General features: G+C 51.5%; 1 protein-coding gene across 4 annotated transcripts in view; it reads right to left on the bottom strand.

Annotated features, from left to right (window-relative positions):
- The window catches only part of NIN (ninein), a 68,695-nt gene that overhangs the window by 30,960 nt on the left and 14,057 nt on the right, over nucleotides 1–23,678 (bottom strand). For all 4 annotated transcript variants that reach the window (XM_058026439.1, XM_058026441.1, XM_058026442.1 and 1 more), the window contains exons 3-13: nucleotides 22,756–22,837; nucleotides 14,687–14,850; nucleotides 9,569–9,608; nucleotides 8,091–8,278; nucleotides 6,929–7,075; nucleotides 5,866–6,033; nucleotides 4,030–4,166; nucleotides 2,847–2,987; nucleotides 1,965–2,139; nucleotides 1,310–1,420; nucleotides 470–559 (exon numbers count right to left, since the gene is read on the bottom strand). In XM_058026439.1, the coding sequence (XP_057882422.1) occupies nucleotides 470–559; nucleotides 1,310–1,420; nucleotides 1,965–2,139; nucleotides 2,847–2,987; nucleotides 4,030–4,166; nucleotides 5,866–6,033; nucleotides 6,929–7,075; nucleotides 8,091–8,278; nucleotides 9,569–9,608; nucleotides 14,687–14,850; nucleotides 22,756–22,837 (1,443 nt within the window). The remainder of the gene's footprint in view (nucleotides 1–469; nucleotides 560–1,309; nucleotides 1,421–1,964; nucleotides 2,140–2,846; nucleotides 2,988–4,029; nucleotides 4,167–5,865; nucleotides 6,034–6,928; nucleotides 7,076–8,090; nucleotides 8,279–9,568; nucleotides 9,609–14,686; nucleotides 14,851–22,755; nucleotides 22,838–23,678) is intronic.

Below are 23,678 nucleotides of genomic sequence, written 5' to 3'. Positions count from 1 at the left end.
CAGGGATCCAGGGGCAGCCAGAGCTCCTCTGGGCAACAGATGAGCTGGTTCCTCTGCAGATATCAGCAAGCAGATGTGTAAACAGAAAACCTGCAGGCTCAACTTAAACCCTTTCAACTACACAAGATGGAAGAGAAAGCAAACTTTCTGTTCTCAGGTTTATTTTAAAATAATATTTTTGGTCTGAAAACCAGCAAAATGTGGATGTTTATTTCTCCTTTAAGGTGCTGGAACTCTGAATTGACAGAGCCCCATGGACCCTGGGGGCACCTCACCCCCTCAGCTCAGCCAGGGTGAAGAGATTTCCAGCCTGCCTCGTGCTGCTGCTCACAGTGAGGATGTGGCACTTGGGGACACACTTAGGGCAGGGCTTGGCAGTGCTGGGGGAATGCTTGGACTCCATCTGAGGGGGATTTTGCAGCCTAAATGGTTCTGGTGGACACAGGAGCCAGGTGTCAGCTGCACTCACCCTGCACTGCTGCTCGTACTCGCTCCTCATCTGGGCCAGCCTCTCCTCCTGCAGGAAAAACTCTGCACTGGTGGGATCCAGGTCACCAAACTGCAACACAGGAGTGGAACAGCCAGTTATCCACCCACCCACCCACCCTGCAGCCCTGCTCAGGACAGCGTGGAGCCATCCCAAGCAGCCCTGCAGCCTGCACTCCCTCTCTCTGCTCTGGATTTTTATTTTAAATAAAGAAACTGTTTTCCTCCTAGCAGGGAATGAGTAACTTCCCTAAAAAACCTGTCTGGCATCTAGCACAGCTCTCATGCTCATTCTGATTCCAGATCACAGCTTTCTACCTTAGCATATGCACATCTCAGTGTGGTAAATAATCCCAGGCTTTAAAGAAGGCTGGAAATCCCAATGCATGAACGTTAGGCTGTGGCTGCACAAATTCAAACATCTTTGGAGAAGCTGATATTCTCAAAGTTTAATGTAATACAGCCATGAACAGCTGTTCACCTCAGTTTTCACCTAATTCCAGCAGTGATGCCATGGAAAACATTACTCCTGGAAAGGAGCTGCAAGTTGGGCCAATCCAAAACTCTGTGCTGGGGAAAAAAAATAAAAATCCCTGCAGATCTGCAAGATGATTGCTTCATTTTAAGGCTCCATGGTTTAATCAGAATAAAATTACTGCTAAGGTGGAATATCTGTATTTTCCTTAGCTGGAAGGCAGCCCATGTCACCAAGGCAGGCTACACAGACCCCTAAAGCCTCTGGCTATCGCTAAACTGGCAGCTGCAATGTAGCAACTTACAAATTATTTAATTCTGAAACCCCACCGGGAAAAGGGGGATTTACCTTCTCAGCCAGGACATTCTCCAAGTTCCTCTGCAGCTTGCTTGCCAGACTTTCACACTCAGCCAGTTTTTCTCCTGTTTCCAAGAGCTCGCTTTCCAGGCGGCTGTTTTCCTGCAGCAAACAAAAAACCCCACAACAGATCAGCACTTGGAGGAGGAAAAATCAGCAAAATAAGGGTCACTCCCAACCCAGCATGACACTATTCCAAGCTTCAGGTGATGACAGGATTTAGAAATTATTATTATCCACACACAACCCACTCCTGCCACAGCAAGTGTGAACAGAGGATTTTTGATAAATTATGAAAAGGCTGAACAGCAAGTTTGCTTTGGGTGGTTTGGTAGTTTTTAAAAGAGGATTTTCAACTTGATCAGGATGTTTTATCTCCTGGCTTGACAGCTCATCCGAGAGCTGTGCACACACACACTCTGCACGTGAGGGCAGCAGAGATTTGAGATCTCTGGAGGTTGGGAATCCATGGAACAACCCACTGAGGTGCCCCAAACACCAATTCTCATGGACATGCCTCTACCTTGCTGCTTCGATGGCTTTTGGCCAGCTAGACATGGCCCACAACTCATCCTTTCGGGATTCACTCCCCCTGCCAGGGAATTCCTGATTTGGGGGAAATCCTGGCTGTGTTCACCCCTGTTACCTTCAGGGCCAGGCCCAGGCGGTCCCGGGTGTAATTCTCCTCCGTTTTCAGCTTCTCAATCTCCTGCTCCAGCTCCAGCCTCTGTTTGTTGGCCTGCTGCAGGATCTGCTCCCGCTCCCTGCGCAGCTCGTTCTTCAGGGCAGAGATCCTCTCCTTGTACTCCTCATCCAGCTTCCTGCCAGGGGGACAGCAGCCTGTTTAGAGCAGGTGTGGAAACCCAGGGAATGTTTCTGTGTCTGCCCTGAGCCCCAGGCGAGCACTGACTGTGACCCTCATTCATGGAGAAAGTTCCCTGAATTCCAGAATAGACTGGAATCCACAAAAGTGTGAAATAGGTTATAGAGAGCAGTGTAGGTGTGTCACTGGGTGAGAAATTTAGGGTTTGGGGTTTTTAGCATGTTGTGGATGGAAGCAAGATGGAGGGCACAGGGTGTCATCCTGGGCTTCTTCTTCATGCTTCTTTCTTCTTCTTCTCCACGGGTTTGGGTGGCATTTTGTAATTGGGCAAAAAAGTCCCCATTGTGGGCTCTGTGGGGTCAGTTATTGGGTTAAAAGGGAAAATAATCCAGGTGTCAGCTCTTAATTGGGTGGTTTAGTCTTAAAAGACCTTGTACAAAGAGATTGTTGGCCATTTTTTGCCTCCTAATGAAAAGCTGCTGAACTCACAGCAGTGAAATAATAAACACTTGAGTCTGAACAGGAATTACTGTCCCAAGTGCCTTCAGTCCAGACCCAGAGAAACCCTCAACTGGCACCCCCAGAAGGAAGAGGGTGACAAATACTGCTGGGGGTGGAGCTGGGTGGCCAGCAAGCCCCTGGCCAGGAGGAGACAATGGAGGGATGGAGGGAGGGATGGATAGGTGGATGATGCAGATGCCCCACCTGAGGTTGTACTCGTTGCGGCGCTCGATAGCCGCGTGGTGATCGTCCACCTCCGAGGCCATCAGGGATTTCAGCTTCTCTGCCTTCTCCAGGTCCGAGCGCAGCTTCTCCTTCTCCCTGGCCACCTGGTCAAACCTCTCCCTGGGCAGAGCAGAGCACAGCCAGCCTGCATTAGGTCAGCCCTCACTGCTCCCCACAAAAAAGTGGATTTGAAACAGAAGGCAAAAAGCTTGGAAAGGTCTCCAAGGGTCTCATCAACTGAGTTTAGTCACTGGATTTGAACCTGTACCTGAACACAGGTCTTGGTGTCCCCACAGATCCTGAGACCCTCAGCTGTGGTCTAGTCCCCAGTGCAAATCCTGAAGTGGTTTGGGATGGAAGGGACCTTCAAGACCCTCCCATTCCACTCCCTGCCATGGCAGGGACACCTTCCACTGTCCCAGGCTGCTCCAAGCCCTGTTCAACCTGGCCCTGGGCACTTCCAGGGATCCAGGGGCAGCCACAGCTGCTCTGGGCACCCTGTGCCAGGGCCTGCCCACCCTCACAGGAATTCCCAATCTCCCATCCATCCCTGCCCTCTGGCACTGGGAGCCATTCCCTGGCTCCTGTCCCTCCATCCCTTGTCCCCAGTCCCTCTGCAGCTCTCCTGGAGCCCCTTCAGGCCCTGCCAGGGGCTCTGAGCTCTCCCTGGAGCCTTCTTTTTCAATAGAGAAACCTTCACAGTGAGTCCAGCACAAAGTCAAACTGTGTTAACTTTCAAATGAAAAGCATCGGAATTTACAGTGGTACAGATTTTGTACCTCACCTCCACATCTACCCCATGGCAGAACCTCTGCAAAGCCCCAAATCAGTTTGGATCAAAGGCACTGAAAAACTCCACCAGCCTCTGCCCTGAGCTGTGCATTCCCTGACCATCAATGACCACTGTGGACACCAGTGACCACTCCCAGACAGGGAACAGCTTGCTGCTTCCATTCTTCATTTTAAAACACATTTTTTTGCACTCCTTGGAGGTTTCAGTGTTTTTCCCAGACAAAACAAGACAGGTGGAAGTTTCTGAGCACTCAGCAGAGAACTGAGCCTTCCAGTGCCATCCCAGAGCCCCTGGGAGCACCAGCACCCCTCAGCTGCTGCCTGGCCAGCAGAGCAGGGAGCAGCACCTGCAGCCACCCCTGGGACTCACAGCAAGTGCCTGATCTCGGTTTTGAAGCTGGCCAGGGCTGCCTGGTGCACCCCATTCTTGGTGATCAGGAGCTCGTTCTCCAGCGCCAGCGTCAGCTCCGTCAGGTTCACCTTCCCATCCAAGCTGAAGTCCAGAGCCTGTGGAAACAACAAATCCTCGGGGTGGAATGAGGAGCTTCCACCCCTCCTTCCTGCAGGAACTGACAGCACAGAACCAGCAGGCTCCAAGAGATCTTTGCTGGCTGATTAATCTGTCACGAACACCCTGAGGGCAATAAACCAGACATCTCTGCCACCTCCCTCCAACAGAGCTGCTGCCAGCTGTGGAGATGGGAAATGTCCTGGTTGTGCTGCAAAGTAATAGGAAATTCAGCCCAGGATTGATGAATTGCACTAATTCCCTGCAGGATCTGAGGAGACTGGACTCTGCATGGCTCAGCTGTTTGTGAGGAGGTGGCTGGGGGTGCTCGTGACAAACAAAACCAGTTCTTGCAACAGAGGCAACACAGGGGCAGCCCTGCAGGGGAGTTTGATGGTGAGGATCCCACCTCTCAGAAAGCAAGTTATCATCAGCAGCTGCTCGGGATTTTGTAAAACCCCAGAATGGTTTGGCTGGAAGGGACATTTAAGGTCATCCAGACCCCTGCAGGGACACCCTCCACCATGCTAAGCTGCTCCAAGCATTGAAGAAAGGCCTTTTCTTTCCCTGAAAGTGTTCAAAACCCATGTAGATGTGGGACTTGGGGATGGGTTTTAGTATTGAACGAGGGCTGAGCTGACAGCTGGACTTTTCCAACCTAAACCCTGCAGGAGCACAAAGAAAGCACTCGTGGTGGGGCTGGAACACTGCAGACACTGGAGAAACCACCCCAGTAACACCAGCACAAAGCAATTTTATAGGGTAAAGCAACAAAGTGAAGGTGGACACCCACACCTGGGCAAGGTGGACACCCAAACCCGGGCAAGGTGGACACCCACACCTGGGCAAGCTGGACACCCACACCTGGGCAAGCTGGACACCCACACCTGGGCAAGGTGGTCCCACCCTCCCAACCAGTGCAAGGTGATGAGGGGGTTTTAAATCCTGAGCCACAGCAGGGGTTATTCCAGCCTGGCTGTTCTCTACCCACATGGATATTTAAAAGCCAGGAGAATCACACTGTTGGGAATCCAGTGATGGTCACATGAAATGATCTTCTGCCACCCACAGCTTCTAATAGATGGACAGGGATGGATTTATTCAGGTATCTGATTTCATCCCCATCACCCTTTTACTCTCCCTAATGGAACACTGAGGACTGGGCAGGGTTTCAAGTGCTGTCCTCCACCTCAGCACAAGCAATAATTCAGGTCACCCCAGTGCTCAGAGGTTTGCAGATGCAGCTATTCAGGGAGGAAAAGGAATTAAATTGCTTCCTAACAAATGTAGGTGACCTCTTCAAGCTAGGCTGGAAATCACAGTGTATTTTCAGCATTAAAAATGATAAAATGGGATGCACCATCAAGGAAATGATTGGAAATTTCCCAGACCTCTTGTTACTAGCACTGGGAATTTTTATAGAATCATAGAATGCTTTGGGTCGGAATAGATCCTAAAGATCATCCAGTTGTACCCCTTGCCATGTGCAGGGACACCTTCCACTATTCCAGGCTGCTCCAAGCCCTGTCCAGCTTGGCCATGAACACTTCCAGGGATGGAACAAGCACAGCTTCTCCGTGGGAAGTTTTAAAAGGGGAAAAAACCAGAGACTTCGGAAAGGAAAAAAATAACTCAGCATCCAACACACGGATTAAAAAATACACATAAAACCAGGGGTGAGATGCAGCTGGGGGTTACCTTCAGGATCTCCTGGCTGTTCTCGATGCCCTCCTGGTGCCAGCAGTCCAGGACCTCCTCCACACAGCCATAGCCCATGCCATCATCCAGGCTGGAGAAGAGGGAGAAGCCGATGGTGCTGGGCATGGCCGAGGGGGTGGTCGTGCGCCGGCCGCTCTCGTCGAAGGACTGTGAGAGAAGATGAGGATGAGGATGAGGGTGTGACAGGGCAAAGGCAGGGCCCACAGGGCTTTACCAATGGAATTTCCCTAGCACTGCCCCAGAGATTAAGGATTAAGCTCTGTTTTATCTCACTGCCAAGCAAAACCCGGCGGGAGCATCGCTGCTGACCTCAAGCAGGCACTCGGGATTTAAGATAAATCCCAGGAGGAGCAGTGTTCCAGAGCTGCCCTCACTGCCCCAGAAGGGTTTGCCACTGTTCATTTTGGGTTTGGAATGCCACTTCGCCTAAAACAGCTGCGGGGAGCACTTGTAGAGAGGTTTGGGTAGAGCCCTCAGCCTCCAGGCAAAGACAGGGAGCAGATTTCAAACTCTCAGGAAAAATGCAAAAATTGGAGTAGAGATGTGGGAGCTGCATGTCCCCAGCCTGTCCCAGGCAGTGCTTCCCCCTGCACCCAGTTTATACTGGATGTCCCATCCTGGAGGTGCTCCAGGCCAGGCTGGAGGGACTTTGGAGCACCCTGGGACAGTGGAAGGGCTTGGAATGAGATTTAAGGCTCCTTCCAACACAACCCACCCTGGAACTCTACAAGGCTCCACCACTGCACTCCACAGGTTGCCAGAGCCCTCTCCAAGCCCCAAAACTTCAAAGTGGAGCCATGTCCCCTTTGCCATGAGGGTGTTCTGTGTTTTGTCTCCCCCAAAAGAGTTTTTTTCCGAGTGAGAATTTGAAATCTGCTTTTGGAGCAGGGCAGGCAGCAGCTCACTGCCACCAGCTCCTCACAGCCTCACAGCTGCCCCTGCAGGGACAAACACCAAGGAAGAGGAGGAGGCAGGCTGGGTGGGAACTGTTCAGGAGTTCTCCTGCTCCTTTTACCCCAGGATTCTCCTCTCACTTTCTCACCTGCATGGAGAGGTGGCGTTTCAGCTGCCTGTACGGAGTGGATGCTGAAGGGGTGAGAGATTTCCCATTTCTGAACAGGCCATAGAAGAAATCCTCTATGCTCATGGTCCCATCTTGCTCCAGGTTATGGAGCACCTCCTCAAGCACCTGAAAGGAGACAGAAATCATGTAAAAGGCCAAACAAATCTGGCACGGAGCAAACATTCTATTCCCAAGGCTCCAAAAAGAGCAAAGCAAGAATTACCTGCTACATCAGCCTAACACACATTTCCATATTCTCCATGTGGAAAATTGCAGGCACACATACACCATGAAAAAAAGCACCTGGTCATCTTGGAGCTGCTGTTTAATGAGGCAGCAAGGAAAAAAAAACTCATTTCATTCTGCTCCTGAGGCACTGTGACCTCAGGAACTCAGCTCAAGGTACTGAGATGCCAAACCCTGAGCAGCTGGAAGTGACCAGGCAAAAAAAACCCTCTAAGACACTGCAAGGTTATCATAAATCTGTTTGATGCTTCAGGGCATGCTGCCTTCTCAAAAGTAGGACTGAAGATGTTCAGATAAGTCCCTCACTATTTCTTTGTCTACAGTTTATCTTTTCCATTCTCTGCCTTAATACCCTGAAAACATTTCATTGTGGATGCTGCAAAGGAATACCTGCTCAGGAACATGTTTTGTGGAGGAAATTAATACAAGCCATGTTATCTTAAGATGCGAAAAAATCTGAGTTTTTTAATAAAACTAAATCCTAAATTAACAAGAGACATTTTTTGTTAAAGATTTCATTTTCTCGTGGGCTCGTGCTGCAGGACAGAAACACCCACAGGCCTTCCCAAAGTCAAAAACAACCACCTATGAATATTTAACCCATATTTGCTGTCTAGCTAGAAAATTCCTAGGATTAAGGGGACACGTTTGGAATCCAAGCCATGCTTGTTAAATCCCAGATCCCCCTGTGACTGCGTGAGGAGCACGCACGCCACGGCTCAGCCTGGCAGCTGCCTTCTCCTGATGGTTTGGGACCAAAACCCTCCCTGAGAACCAGCAGCTGGAGCTGGAAACCCCTTCCCAAGCAGCCAGCTGTGCTTGTGGTGGATGCCAGGAGGGATTTTGGGGCTCACACCCAAGGCCAGGCAGGGCAGGGCAGGGATGGGTCGCTCACCTCGCCGGCCGCCGCCTGCAGCCCGTGCTGCTCACAGATGGACACCAGCTTCTTCCTGTTCAGGTGCCCATCCCTGGTGATGCCCAGGTGCTCACAGACCTCCTGGAGCTTCTCCTCGATCCAGTCTGGGCTCGGGGAGGCCCCAGGGGAGGCGTTGAGGTCGTCTGGGTTCCAGAAGCGCAGCTGCCCTGGAATGGGGGAGATGGATCTGCAGTGAGGAGCAGAACATCTGGGGTCTGCACCCCACAGGGAACCTGCTGCTGCTGCAGTGGGCACAGCTCCCTCCTGGCTCTGCAGCCCACAAGGGATCATTTGTCTGGGTTCAGAGCCCACTCTGGGGTTTAGGATGTGGATACTGGGCCCAGCAGGGCCAGACTCTGCTCAGCTTTCACTCCCTTGTGCCACCAGGGTAAGGAACCTCATGTCCACAGAAAGATGGAATTGCTGGGGTTGGAAAAACCTCTAAGGCCACCATGCCCCCAAGTGCCACATCCACAGAGCTTTTCATCCCTCCCAGAGCCTTGCCAGGCACTGGGAGCCTTCCCACAGCTGGGGCTGTGGCCAGGAGGATCTTTGGGAATGTGGATGAGTCTGATGGCCAATGTGGCCAGGGAAGGGCAGCAGAGCTTCCTCAGCTGCTGGCATGGATGGGAAAGGCACCCCCCTCCCTACCCTGGGCTGTTACGGGATCGAGGGAACTGCCAGGCCACCTCATGGGGGTGGAAAAGGAGCTTCAGGAGAAAAAAAGTTGTGTTTCTTTGGATGGGGAAGGGGTTAGAGAGCAGCTGAAATGTGGAAGAGGTGCCGATTAATTAAAAGGAAGCAGATGCATCCCTCTGTGCCTCCAACAGCTCCATGTCCTTCCTGCCACCCTCCTGATGAAGATGATAGAACACGTTTTTGATGAAGATGATAGAACACTTTTTTGATGAAGATGGTAGAGCACTTCTTTGATGAACCTGAGCACAGGCACAGGTTGCCCAGAGAAATCTCCCACCCCTGGAAGTGTCCCAGAGCAGGTTGGACAGAGCTTGGAGCACCCTGGGATAGTGGAAGGTGTCCCTGCCATGGCAGGGATGGGACTAGGTGGGTTTTAAGCTCCCTCCCAAACCACTCCAGGAATTTACAATTCTCTGACAATTAAGGAACTTTTAATGACTGGTCCCTGCTGACATCTAGTGCCCACCAGGCTCCACTACAGTCAGAGCCCCCCGGGGCAGGATGGGGGCAGGACAGGGGTCAGGGGGACCAGGAACACCCACAGTGGGATGGAGAGGGCAGGGGGGCACAGCACAAGATGTGCCCTGCCTCAACATTCACCCACAGCTTGGGGGATGCCCCAGCTGCACCTCCCCGAGCTCTGCAGCAGCCAAGGCTGGGTGCTCCCCACACCCAGAGCCCCTCTGATCCCTCTTCAAAGCTGAAATGAGAACAAACAATGAGAACAAGCAGACCCAGGAGCTGCTCTCTGCTCTTACCCTCGGCCTCATACTCCTCGCTGCCTCGCGTCTTCCAGTGCTGGGGAGAAAACAAAAAAGGCTCCTGAGTTATTGATTGATTGCAAGGCATCCCCTGAATGAAAGAGACTCTGGGATCAGCAGCCAAGGAGCTGCAGGGCTGCAGCAGGGCTGCCAGGCTTTCACCTCCCTGCAGGCTGGGCTGGGCATCCCGGGCTCTTGGATCCTGCCCTGCTCTGGCACACGCAGCTCCGTGATGGTGGGAGAGCACAGAGGGGCCCAAAGCCCCACAGTGACCCAGCAGAGGGGACAGAGCAGGGCCTGGCAGGCTGCTGGGAGCAAGGGACAGATTTGCCCTCTGAGCAAACCATGCTGCTTTTCTCTGAGGGTTGATGGTTGAAGGGGTGGGGATGCAGAAAGATCACAGAGCTGGGTTATCCTTTCCTTCCAGCACTTTATTCTGTGCACACTCAATTCAAACCTCCTGCACTGAGTGCAGCTCTGTATCAGGAGAGAGCTGTGCTGTCAACAAGAGCTTAACAGAGGGAAAATAAACCACTCTCTGGTGGTCTTTAAACCATCCAGCTCCCTGTGGCATCATCCCATGAGCCCAGGCAGCACCAGGAGCAAAAGCACAGCATTTAAGGTGATTTCCTCATGTACTACACGTTGTCTCATCCCTGGCACCCCTGCAGCAGCCCAGGGTATTTATATTTACTCCCACCACATGAACTTTGCTCTGGCAGTGGCAGATGTTGCTCCTGCAGTGGGACAAGTGGATCCTTCTGCCCGCACGTGACTGATGGATTTGGAGTCAAAGTCACCCAGGACATAAAGAGGCTCTAAATCACCACAGAAAAGTTCAATAGCTCTCATTCAGATTACAGCTAAAAGCCATTAATCTACAACGTTGCCATGGAAACTGAATTAAGGCCCTGGACTTTTTTTAGCTCTGCTGCTGTTCCCGTTTCAGCTGCAGGACCAGGCAAGGGCCCTTCCCTGCCACAGCACCACAACGTCCCACGAGGGACAAAATGCAGGAGCTGAGGCAACAGGTGCCATTAAATCCCATCCTTGGAAGTTCTGCATAAAGAAACCCTGGCACAGGGTGCCCAGAGCAGCTGTGGCTGCCCCTGGATCCCTGGCAGTGCCCAAGGCCAGGCTGGATGAGGCTTGGAGCAGCCTGGGATGGTGGAAGGTGTCCCTGCCATGGCAGGGGTGGGATTGGGATGAACTTTAAACTCCCCTTCCAACCCAAACCATCCTGGCATTCTACAAAACCACAACAACCCCAACACCACCACCAAGCCCAAGGGGCTGAACAAAGCCAGGGGGTTTTGGGGCTGGGGTGCTCGTGTGACCTCCCCTCCCTCCCTCCCTCTGTCCCTGTGTGTGCTCGGGGTCAGCCACCGCCGGGAGGGGACAAAGAGGGGCCGGGCCGGGTGGGACGTGCCCATGTCGGGCTGCCATTGTCCCCCAGCCCCAGCAGGCCCCAGCTGGCCCGGGTCAGAGCAGCGGGTGCCAGCAATGCCTGGTCCCCGGGGAGGCGCGTGCGGGGAGCAGATGGCTCCGAGTGCATCTGCGGCCTGGGCCGTGGGCCCTGCCCACAATGAGGCAGCCGCCACCTCTGTGTCCCCCCTGCCATCTGCTCCAGCCAGCCAGACCTTTGTTCTCCCCCGGAATATAGTGCTAATTAACATGGTGAGCAGCAGCACACGCCGCGAGGTGAGCCCTGGCCCCGGTGCCGCTGATGGGGTTTGTTCTTCCCAGATCCACACGCTGCAGCTCCCTGGGCTGAGCAGAGACCCCCAAAAACTCCCCAAACCTTGCTTTGCCAGGTGCCCTCAGCTCCAAGCACCTGCAATGCACTTATTCTGGGAGCAGGCACTACCCTGAGCTGTTAATCACAAATCCTGGCTTTCCAGTACTGATGGATTTTGCTTTTCCCAAATCCCAGATCTACACTGCAGCTCCCTGGGCTGAGCAGCCTGAGTAGAGACCCCCAAAAAAGCTCTCAAATTCCCACATCTTGCTTTGTCAGTTGCCTTCAGCTCCAGTCACACCAGTAATGCACTTTTTCTGGGAGTGGGCACTATCCTGAGCAGTTATTCACAAATCCTGTTTTGCCAGGATGGTCCCACTTTGGGAATCTCACCTCAAGGACCAAAAAGCAGGAGTTTCAACCCTCCCAATGAGCCAGGCCATGCTGGAAACAATTCACAAACAGAGCATGAGAGCAGGTGGCACTGAAGGGACAGAACTGGGATGTGCCAGCAGATTCTAAAACCTCAAAGCTTGGAGCAACCTGGACTGGTGGAAACTGTCCCTGCCTAGGGTAGAAGGTTGGAATGAGATGCGTCCTTTCCAACCCAAATCACTCTGAAATTCCATAAATCTGCAAGTAGGAGGGACCTCTCCCAGAGCAGAGCAGCAGCTGGGGAAGGGGAGGGATGGATGCTCCCCAGGGAGGTTTGGAATTCAGCACAGCCACCATCCATGGGGACAAGCTCCTGCAGGTCACAGGGACCCTCAGGAACCCACCACAGCAGGGTTAGTGCCAAATCCACACCCAGCTGCTCATCACCTGATCCAGCAGCACCTGAAAAGCCCCAGGGATGGAGGTGGAGCCTCCCTGGGCAGCTGCTCCCAGAGCTGCCTTCCTTCCAGCCTTTCCCAGAGCTGCCTTCCAGCCTTTCCCCCGTGTTTACCAGGGAGGGAGGGAGGGAGGGAAACCTCTCAGACACAGGCTGAGCCCTTTTAATTGGCACTGCCTGGGAGCAAGCACCAATTAAGCCATCCTGCCCCAGTTCTCAGGCTGGGGCTGTGTTTGCACACACAGCACAGAGAACTGGGCAAGGGCTGATCCCTGGCCAGATCCCAGGGAATCAGGAGCCTCCAACACCCCCTCAGCACCTTCCTGCAAGTCATTCCCATGCACACCAAGAGGATCTGCTGATAAAGTGGGGGTTTCACAAGTTTAGCCTGATTTTTGCTCCACTTGCAGAGGAATTAACCATCCCAGCAGCCCAAAAGGTGCAACAAGCATTGCCAGCAGGAGGCTGATCCAGCCCCCAGCCACGGTGTGGTTACACCAGCTGGGTTAATTAACTGACCTTGTTAATGGGCTGCCCTTTACACCTCTGTGACAGCTAAAACCAAGGGGTGAGGTTGGAGCAGCTCCTTCCAGCAAGGACATCATTCCCTGGGGAGTGTGGGTGGATTGACACCAATTCCAAGGTCAGGGCAGCCCATGTGGCCAAATCCAGAGATGGATGAGCATCCCTGTGGTGCTGAGCAAAGGCCACCAGCAGCAGGAAAAACCTTTCTTTGAGGTGCTGGTTTGAGGTTTTTTAATCATTTTTAAGCTCAGCTGCATAGGAATAACTCTGAAACCATGGGAATTGGGAAGTCCTTCCCTGTTTCTCACACAGGGCTGGAGTGAGAGCAGAGAGCTCCAAGTGAGGCCAGGAGATAGAGGAGGGAGAAAGCAGCAGTGCTTCTGCTTCCCAGTGGAAAAACTCCCAGCACATCTCCTGAATCAACAATGCCTGGCACAGCAGGGCAGGCTGGCAGCAGCCCAGCTCCAGGGCAGGGCTCTGACACACAGCACCAGCCCCAACCACTCTGCTCCTCTGCCTCTCCTGCCTGGGGAAGCAGGAGGAGATTCACCGGCACAAAGAGAGCCACAGAGCTGGAACACAAACCCAGGAATGGGGATTTTTTGGAGCAATTAAGATGCCACCGTCCCAAAGCAGCTGCCCCTTCTCCCCATCCCTCCTGCTGGAGCCATGGGCAGCTTTTGGCAGCTGCACTGATGGATGTGGACGTGCTCAGGCTGCTCCCAGCCCACACCTCGTTAGCCACGGGGGCAGCAGCTCAGCCCTTGCTTAATTGCTGGCCCACACTCCAGCCAGGAGCACTGGCCCAGCTCCTTCCCACTTCCCAGGGAGCAAGGGAGCCATGCCTGGCATGGCTCATCCTAGGGACAGCAAGGAGAGTAGCCAGGAAAGGCACTGGGACATCCCAAACCCCTCTGGATGAGGGCAGCAGCCACGTCCAGAGCTAACAAGGCCTCCCCAATGCCACGTCCAGAGGTGACAAGGCCACCTCAACACCAATCCCAGGAAAGCAGCCAATGCCTTTACTGGGAAGGCTCCAAACACATCCCAACCCCTCTGGATGAGGGCAGCAGCCATGCCCAGAGGTGACAAGGCCACCTCAACACCCATCCCAGGGACAGACAAGGAGAGTGGGCAGTGAAGGCATTGAAACATGCCAAACCCCTTTGCATGAGGGCAGCAGCCATACCCAGAGGTGAACCCCAACACCCATCCTAGGGACAGGCAAGGAGAGAGGCCAATGCTTTCACTGGGAAGGCCCCAATCACATCCCAAACCCCTTTGGATGAGGGCAGCAGCCACATCCAAAGGTGACAAGGCCAGCCCAACACCAAATGTAGGGACAGGCAAGGAGAGTGACCAGTAAAGGCACTGGGACATCCCAAACCCCTCTGGATAAGGGCAGTAGCCACGTCCAGAGGTGACAAGGCCACCCCAACACCCATCCTAGGAGAGCAGCCAATACCTTCACTGGGAAGGCCCCAAACACATCCCAACCCCTCTGCATGAGGGCAGCAGCCATGCCCAGAGGTGACAAGGCCAGCCCAACACCCATCCTAGGAGAGCAGCCAATACCTTCACTGGGAAGGCCCCAGTCACATCCCAACCCTTCTGGATATGAGCAGCAGCGATGCCCAGAGGTGACAAGGCCACCCAACACAAATCCCAGGAGAGCGGTCAATGCCTTCACTGGGAAGGCCCCAATCACATCCCAAGCCCCTTTGGATGAGGGCAGCAGCCATGCCCAGAGCTAACAAGGCCACCCCAACACCAATCCTAGGAAAGCAGCCAATGCCTCCACTGGGAAGGCCCCAAACACATCCCAACCGCTGTGGATGAGGGCAGCAGCGATGCCCAGAGGTGACAAGGCCACCTCAACGCCCACCCTAGGGACAGGCAAGGAGAGAGGCCAATGCCTTCACTGGGAAGGCCCCAGGCACATGCCAAACCCCTTTGGATGAGGGCAGCAGCGGTGCCCAGAGGTAACAAGGCCACCCCACACCCTCCCCTCCCTGCTCACCTCCTGGCTGGCAGCAATGTGGGCAGGATGTGGCTCCTCGCTCAGCGGCTCGATGACTGTCACCTCGGCAAAGTCCTCCACAGACTCGGGGAACTCCGGCAGCGAGCGGCGCCCGTAGCGTTTGCCGCCCTTGATGTACTTGGGCTGCGCTTCTGGGGAGCAATCTGGGGAATCCAAGCACAGAACACAGCAGGAATGGCATTGCCGAGCTCTCTCAGGGCTGGTTTGTTCCTCCAGCAGGATTTTGAGTGCCCAGTTGCTGCCACCATTCCTGGTGGGCAATGGCACCAAGGGCAGCTCCACTTCTGGATCATCACCACCCTCTGTGACGGTGTTCACAGGGTCCCAGGTTGAGGGAAGAGACAAGGATCTGACTCCATGTTTCAGAAGTCTGATTTATTATTTTATGATATATATTATATTAAAACTATACTAAAAGAATAGAAGAAAGGATTTCATCAGAAGGCTGGCTAAGCTAAGAACAGAATCAGAAAGAATGATAACAAAGGTTTGTGGCTTGGCTCTGTCTGAGCCAGCTGAGTGTGATTGGCCATTAATTACAAACAACCACATGGGCCAATCCCAGATGCACCTGTTGCATTCCACAGCAGCAGATAACCATTGTTTACATTTTGTTCCTGAGGCCTCTCAGCTTCTCAGGAGGAAAAATCCTAAGGAAAGGATTTTTCATAGAAGATGTCTGCGACACCCCTCACCCTGGCATTGGGTCTGATGGTTGGAATTGGTGCTGCTCCCTGCCAAAAAAAGCCATCACAAAGTGCAATCTTCCTCTTCCTCACCCCTCCCCATTTCCCAGATCAAGTTAACAGGATGGGGGGGAGGGAAAATCTCCACAACCTTGCCAGGAGCTTGGGATGGAAAGTCCATTAGGCCTCTGCTGCTTGCACTCATCTCCATTAGCAGCACCAGGCAGGTTTAATTAGGGACTGAGTTGCACTGAGGCAGCTCAAGTCTCCAGATCCTGCAGACACCTGGGCGGCTGCTGCTGCTGCTCTCTATGGGTTTGAATTTCAGCTCCATTAAAAATGCCCAAACAAGCAGGGGAGTGGAAAAAAATTGGGCAAGTTTGGAGTCTCTGGGGGCCCCGACGGGAGCAGCTGATGTGAGAGACAGTGGGGCAGGTCCCAGCCTGTGCTGAGCAGCCAAAGCCAACTGCAAGATCTAAATAACCCTTTGGAGTCATCCTCTAATTACAGGGGCTCCACATTCCCCAGCTCCAGCTTCCCCCAGCAGCTCCTGCCTTTGGGGACTGAATTATCCGGGAGCACTGGCAGGCAAGGATCAAAACAGAAAATAAATAAGCACGTTTTGGGCTGTTTTCAGTGAGAATCTGGAGCAGGGGGCAAATTAAACCAAGGACCAAATTAACCAGGGATTCAATTAGGGGAAGGCTCGGTGCCATGCTTTGTTTCAGTGTTTGCTAACCTGACTGCTGAAACCCCCCCAGGACTCCATCATCTTTTATTTTCTGCCTCTCACAGTGGCAAGAGCAGCAGCTTTTGAAAATTTTATTTGCAGAGGGCTGTGATATAAAAGAAATGCAAGAGTGCAATACTAATAAGGCACAGGGAAGCTGTTCCAGCACTGACAAAGGATGCAGGGAAAGCAGCAGGTCTCCAAACCCCCTCACCCAAATGCCTCCTCGGATAATATTCCTTTAGATATGGAAGAAAAGGCTTCAAGCTTGTTAGAGGGGAGAAAAAAAAAATAATATTCCACAACTTAGCTATGCAATGAATTATAAAATACACAGGCTGAGGAGCGCTTTGATTCCTGCAGCCCCACACTCCATCCAGCCTCGGCGCAGCTCTAGGGAACAAACCCCGTGCCTGTGTTTGAACAAGGCCATTCTAACAAGATTTGCTGCAGCTGGGACTCAGCACATGAAAGTTGGGCTGATGGAGTGCACCGATAGAAAAATCAGGAGGAGACAGGCTGATTAAGGGAGAGCCCCAGAACAAAAGCAAACCTTATCACTCCTATTAAAGCCCGCCCGGTGGTGAACAATCTCCATCCAGCAGCTCTCTCTGAAATGCTAATATTTGTGGCTACTCATTCACCCAGTTATTTCCTCCCTCCCTCACAAGAGAGGGCTGGGGGCTTTGTTTTTCCTTCAGAATTCATTTTTATTATTCCTCAGACAGAGCTGCACCTCCATCTGCCTTTGGAGAGATGGAGGAGGGGGAAGAAGCTGGGATTTAGTGAAGCCACAGCTGAATTTCCTGCTGAATTTCCAAAGAATCCAGTTTCCATCCCCACCACACTGAGAGTGTTTTACCAGCTGGAAATTCAGGGGTCTGTGGAAGGTGTTGCTGCTGCTGGAATGAGGTGGTTTTCAAAGTCCCTTCTGCTCTGTGGCTCTCAGGAGCACAAGTGCCACCACGCTGTGCCCCCTGTGAGCACAGCAAAGGGAACAGCAGGAGCCTCTCCCCATGTTGTGCTTTAAGCATTTTTCAGACTGGCAGCTGATTTCTGTCTTCTCTCTGCTCTGAGCACCACGGGTGAGCTTGTTTGCCTTTTGTAATTAAGGAACTGTGGAGCCCCAGAACATCCCTGGGAGGGAGAGGTGACCCTTCACAGCTCGAGGAGAGTTTGCTCCAACTTCCAAACCAGCTGTGCCTGAGGAGATCCCAGCCCAGGCACCCTGAAATCCCACAGGCTTCCACAGCCAGGCTGCTTTGGTTAACACTGGGTTCCTGCCCTTCCCTTATCACATCCTGCAGCACAAATCCCTCTCCTTTCCAGTCAGGTGGACACAGACACCTCCCACACCTGCAGCCCCCTCCAAGCCTCTCCATCTCCTGCTTCCCCACCAAACCCCCCAGCAGAGCAGTGGCGCCCTTGATGTTCCCACCATCCCCAATATTCAGGGAATGCTGGGCACACACAAAAGCAAAAAGGAGCCATCCACATTTCCTGAATGCTGGAAATTCACTGGTGAGCTGAACAGGCTCATTCCCAGAGAGGAATGAGAAGGAACTGAGCAGGAAGGGTTGGAGAATCATTAAAGTTGGAAAAGAATCATTAAGGTGATCAAGTCCAACCTCAGAGCTGCTCAAGCCCCAGGTGCTTACACAGGAGATGTCAAAATCAAGTCTTTGACTGAAGGAGATGCCCATGGGACAGCCCTGTGTGCTGCTCATCCCCAAAAATGCCAAATATCCCCCTGAACAGAGAGGGAAATGCCTCCCAGAGCACAGGGGGGAAATGCCCCCCAGAGCAGAGGATGCTCTGCTGTCCACTCCTCCCACCAAGAGCAGGCTCAGATGCTGCTGCTCACACCCCACTATTGTGTGCCTGACAAATCACCAAGAAAAGGGGGAAAAAAGAGAAAAATAAAATGGGTTCAGCCCTCCCTGCTCCCTACAGCCCCTGGCAAAGCGTGGGCTTAGTCAAACCCACTCCAGAGCTGGTGTCTAATTAGACACCAGGGTCTGATCTGCCCCCCTGCACTGCCCCCAGGCTGAGAGAAGCAGCCTCTCACCTTCCTGCCACTGCCCAGAGGGTTTGTGGCCCTCCAAGAGCCCCTGAAATGAAACAACCCCCCTATAATTCTGCATTTCACTCCCTGATTTAAGCACCACAGACAGGAGCCATCAATTCCCTCTCTCACTCCCCCCATCCATCCCACTGAAATGCCTCCGTGGCTGGAGATTTACACTTGATTTTCTGCCTTTCTGCACCAGATAAGTCATTTCAAAATCCTGCTCTGCCCTCAGATGGGGAGGGAGCTTCCCTGGGCCCAGCATCAAAGCCCTGCAGCTCAGACAAAAGGGGGTTTAGAGCAGGAGCCCCCTCATCCCACAATCCCAGCCTTCAGAGGGGAAATTAATTTCTCTGCTGCTTAAGATTTGGAAGGCAGGGATGCTCCAAGTGCTGGGCAAAGCAGCCAGGATCTGCTAAATCCTAATCCCCTGAGGCTCCAGGTATGTCTGAACCCCCCCAAGCCCTATTTCACCATCCAGGCTCAGCACTGGAGGGAGAGAGGAGTGCTGGCAGGGTCACCACAACCCAAAACCAACGGGTTTTGACCCAAAAATACTCAGTGGCATCAGGCAGCCCTGCCTGGGCTGTGACTCTGGTTTTACCCCACCTGAACAACCTTCCCCCCATGGATGGGGCCCTTCCAAAGGGATCATCCCCACCAGCCCCATTTTTAGAGGGCACTTCTGCTGTCTCCAGAAAGAGAAGGAAAAAACAGGAAAGGAAAAACCCCCAAACCCTCGTGACTGTGGGGAGGATGGCGTCAAAGTGCTCTTTAATTTCTCCTGGGTGTTCCTGTAATCCTGCACTCCACCCCATAATCCCTCCCTAGCCCAGCTTCCATGCACTTTTTATTTGCTATAATGGGGAGGGAAAAAAAAAACCTGATTTTTTTTCCTTCCCTAATCACCCACACAACTGATTTTTTTTTTCCTTTTTCCACACTTAAATCTATTTTATTGTCCCCTCACTGCTGCAGTGACCCGTGGACAAAGAGCAGCAGCACCCAGCCCTGTCCCACGGGAATGGTATTTTGTAAATAGTAATTATTTTAAACTACATTGAAGCTTTTTTCTGCTTTTCCTGGCATCTCCCCATCCCTGTTCCCAGCAGAGGTGGCTTTGCCCAGCTGATGCTCGGGTTCACAGCTGGGTCTGTGTCCCCACAGTGCCACCCTCGAGGGGACAGAGCTGATCACAGCAGCTCTGGAGCTCTGCCTGCAGCACCATCCTCCCTGCCACAAAGGGAATTCAAGACAAAAAAATAATCTATATAAATATATCAGCTGCTCTCTGCAAGCCTGAGCGCTTCCTCCCGAAATGAGGAAACCCCAGTGGCTGCTTCTGCAGGAACTGCAGCACTTCTGGTTCCCTGTCCCCGGCCCCTGTGACCCCAGAGCCTGGCCCAGAATCAGTTTGGATGGAAAGGACCTTGAAAATCATCTCCTGCCATGGCAGGGACACGTTACACCATCCCAGGTGGCTCCAAACCCCGTCCAGCCTGGCCTTGGGCACTGCCAGGGATGCTCCGGGCACCCTGTGCCAGGGCTTCACCACCCTCACAGGGAGGAATTAATCCCCAATATCCCATCCATCCCTGCCTTCTGGCAGTTCAAAGCCATTTCCCCTTGTCCTGTCACTCCATAATCGCTTTCCCTGTTCTTTTTGGGCTCCCTTCAGGCACTGGAAAGGGCTGGAAGGTGTCCCCAAATCTTCTTTTCTGCAGCCTCAAATCTCTGAGCAGCAGAGGGGCTGCATCCCTCTGTGCCTCCAACAGCTCCCTGTCCTTCCTGTCACCCTCCTGAGCTGACAGCATCCATGAGGACAAGGACATGCCCATGGGGACAAGGACATGCCACCCCCCTGGCTGTGTCCCCCAGACTGTCTGGGGCTGCACAAAGCCCCCAGTGCCCCCCATCACCCAAATCCCTGGAGAAAACCCCCACAGCCTCTTCCTTCCCAGATGCTGCAAACAGCCTTAAAATCTCTGCTTCTCCCTCCCTCCTCTCCTCCAATCCCCCCCCAAATTAAATTTTCATTTAAATGATACGATTTAGAGCTCTTAACTCAATTTTCCCCCTAGCCTGGGGCAGGCTGGAGCACCAGCATTTCCACACTCCCTGACAGCTTGACACCAACAGCACAAAGCAGCTTGTTTCTCCAAATCTCCAGTTTGATCTAAATTAAAAGAAGCAAAGACTTTGGCATTAACCAACCTGTCAAAATGCATTAAAAATAAAATGCCTCCCAGGCCTGCCTGGCTCTGGCTCCCTACCTGCACCCCACACCCTTTGATTTCCTGCCACTCCAACCCCACTCTGACAAGAGCATCCCCAAGGAGGGCTCTCCAGCTCCACTGGTAATTTCCCCTGTGATAACCCCAAATTTAGCTGTTTCTGGGAGATTTATTTACATTTCAATCAAGCTGGAGCTTCTCAGCCATATGATACCCCAATAAATGCAGAATGCTGGATTAGTTCTGCCTCACTGGGGCTGATTCCTGCTCTGTGCCAGCTCCTTCCCAAGGGGCTGGCAGGGAATGCTCCCCCCTGAGCTGCACTTGCAAATTCCATTAAGCAATGCTGGGGCACAGGAGCTGCCATCACCCCTCTCACAGCATTAAAGAGCTTTGGAAATGGGAGGTGAAAAAGAAAAATAATCCATCAATCACACCTCTCCAGCCCTGTGGTTTTTGCAGCCTTATGGAAAGGGGAAAGTTGTAATTTTGCTGGCAGGCTCCTCTCTGCAGAGTGGGATGCTCCAGCTGAGACTGATGCTCCAGGAGAGGAAATCTGGAGAATTCTCTCTCCCCCTCTACTAAGCTGTTTTCTCCTTGGGGGATTTGGCTCCCCTGCTGCTCCAAGGACAGGATTAGGGATTTCCATACAGGTGTGGCACCAGCTGGAGCTGCAGGGCTCAGCCCCAGCACGGCCCCACAGCTCCCAGGCCCTGCTGCAGGGGGAAAACATAAAAACTGAAACCTTTCCTGCCCAGGAAAACCTAAAAATGCCCCATTTTCAAGGCACTGCACCCAAAACCTTTCCTGCCCAGGAAAGCCTAAAAATGCCCCATGTTCAAAGCACTGAACCCAAAACCTTTCCTGCCAAGGAAAGCCTGAAAATGCCCCATTTTCAAGGCACTGCACCTGAAACCTTTCCTGCCCAGGAAAACCTAAAAATGCCCCATTTTCAAGGCACTGAACCCAAAACCCTTCCTGCCAAGGAAAGCCTGAAAATGCCCCATTTTCAAGGCACACAGAAACAAAGCAAGGAGAACACTGAGGACCCACAGCAGAGCCCCTAGAAGTGTCCCTGGATACTGGAGATGTCCCTGCCCATAGCAGGGGTGGAACTGCTCTCTCCCCTCTCAAACCATCCTGGAATTCTCTGAAATTCAGCCCCAATCTGGTTTCTCAGGGGCTCCATTTGGTCAGGAACACCTCTGGAGCAACCTGAGTGTTTTTCCTGGGAGAAATTCAGAGAAGATTCCTACACCCTGCTCATGTCAGACACAAGGAAGCGTAATGGACTTAAAAAATATAAAAACCATCCCCAGCTGGGAAAACCCCCAGCAGCAGCAGGAAATCAGCCTTTTGTCATCCCTGGGCAGCAGGATGGTGTGGGATGAGGGAGCTGAGCCCCTGTCTCACCCTGAGCATCTGAGGGAGCTGCAGTTCCCTGCTCACAGCCAGCCTGGGCCTCTCTGGGCATTCAGATCACTCAGAATCATTCAGAAATACCCAATGGCCCTGAAAACACCTTTGTGCAAGGTTCCACAACAAACCTCAGCTCCCTTTTTGTAATTAATCCATTTCTCACCCTTCATCAAAACTAATAATAAAATAACATATTCTATTTTTTGTGAAATTAATAAAAAATAAATGATAAAAATATATTAACATAGACAAATATATAACTATAAATAGAAATATGTCAATATGAATATGAAAATATAAACCAATATATTAATATAATATTTTCATATTATAAATTTTCATAATTTATAATATGAAAATATAAACCAATATATTAATTAATTATAAACCAATAATTAATATAATATACTAATATAAATAACTATATCCACCAATAAATACATTAATATAATAATATAATTAAAATAAAAATATTGATATAAACAATTATATTAATAATACTATAAATAGATTAATATAAATATATTAATAGAAAAATTAAAATATAGATTAATATATTAATATAATAAATATAGATCACTTTATTAATAAATATATAAATATAATGTAACTAATATATGTATCAATATAATAATTAAAAGATAAAAATATTAATGTAAAAACTATATTAATATAGGTATATTAATATATACATAATGTTTATGAATCTTATATTTAAACCTCTCAATTACCTCATCTCTATAAAAACAACAACAAACAAAAAAAACCACAACACTTTCTCCCAAGATCAGCCTTTTCTACATGCATGGCAGCACCTAAAAAGCACCTTCTCTTCTAAGTTCTTCTGTGAGAGCCACCCAGAGCTGCTTTGCCAATGAAAATGTACCAGTTTAGGTAATTTCAGTATTTACCTGGTTCTTGGAAGTGCTCCTCATTTGACAGGGTTCTGGATAAGATGAGGATAAGTGCTTCTTTGAACTGATCAAAGTGGACCTGTAGGGGGGGAAAAAACAAACAAACAAAAAAAAGGAACGAAATTGGCAATCAAGTGGTGCAGGGAGTTAAACATGAGGCCAAAATATAAGGAAAAGAAAAAAAAAGGAAGGAAATTGGCAATGGGGTGGTGCAGGGAGTTAAAAATGAGGCCAAAATATAAGGAAAAGAAAAAAAAAGGAAGGAAATTGACAATGAGGTGGTGCAGGGAGTTAAACATGAGGCCAAAATATAAGGAAAAGAAAAAAAAAGGAAGGAAATTGGCAATGAGGTGGTGCAGGGAGTTAAACATGAGGCCAGCATGCAGCAGGAAGATGAGCAGCAGTGGGGATCACTCACCACCACCCCTGGGCAAGGGGCACAAAGGAGCCAAAGGGACAGCAAGGGACATGCAGGCATGTGGGAACAATTATTGCCACACAGGAGGGCCCAAAAACACAGATCTCAGACACGGGTTGGGTTTTTCTATCAAGCAGGAACCAAAAGAACATGAAAAGGAGCAGGGACATCCCCATCCCCTGAGGGGACCTGGCCAGGGTCAGTGGCTTCTGCAGCGAGGCCATTCCTGAGCAGGGAGGGATGTGCTGCTGTGGAAATGCTCCACTGCCCTAATTTAGCTCCAAATTCCACTCCCAATGAGGATGGCAGAAAAATCCCTCCCTTCCCAGGGCAGCTCCTCTAATTCTGGGAGGGCTGAACTTGAAATAGCAAGCCTGGAGTGAAGCTGGGAATAAAACAGAGATGATCCTGCCACTGAGGGAGGTTTTTTCCTTCAGTTTTTTTTTTCCATCTGTGCCCTCCTGGAAATGCTCCTGCCTGCCAGGCAGCCAGAGGCAGGCTG

Source organism: Melospiza georgiana, chromosome 6, assembly GCF_028018845.1.
Source record: "Melospiza georgiana isolate bMelGeo1 chromosome 6, bMelGeo1.pri, whole genome shotgun sequence".
Lineage (NCBI taxonomy): Eukaryota > Metazoa > Chordata > Aves > Passeriformes > Passerellidae > Melospiza > Melospiza georgiana.
Note: the sequence above shows the minus strand (reverse complement) of the source record. Positions and strands in the feature narration are given on the sequence as shown.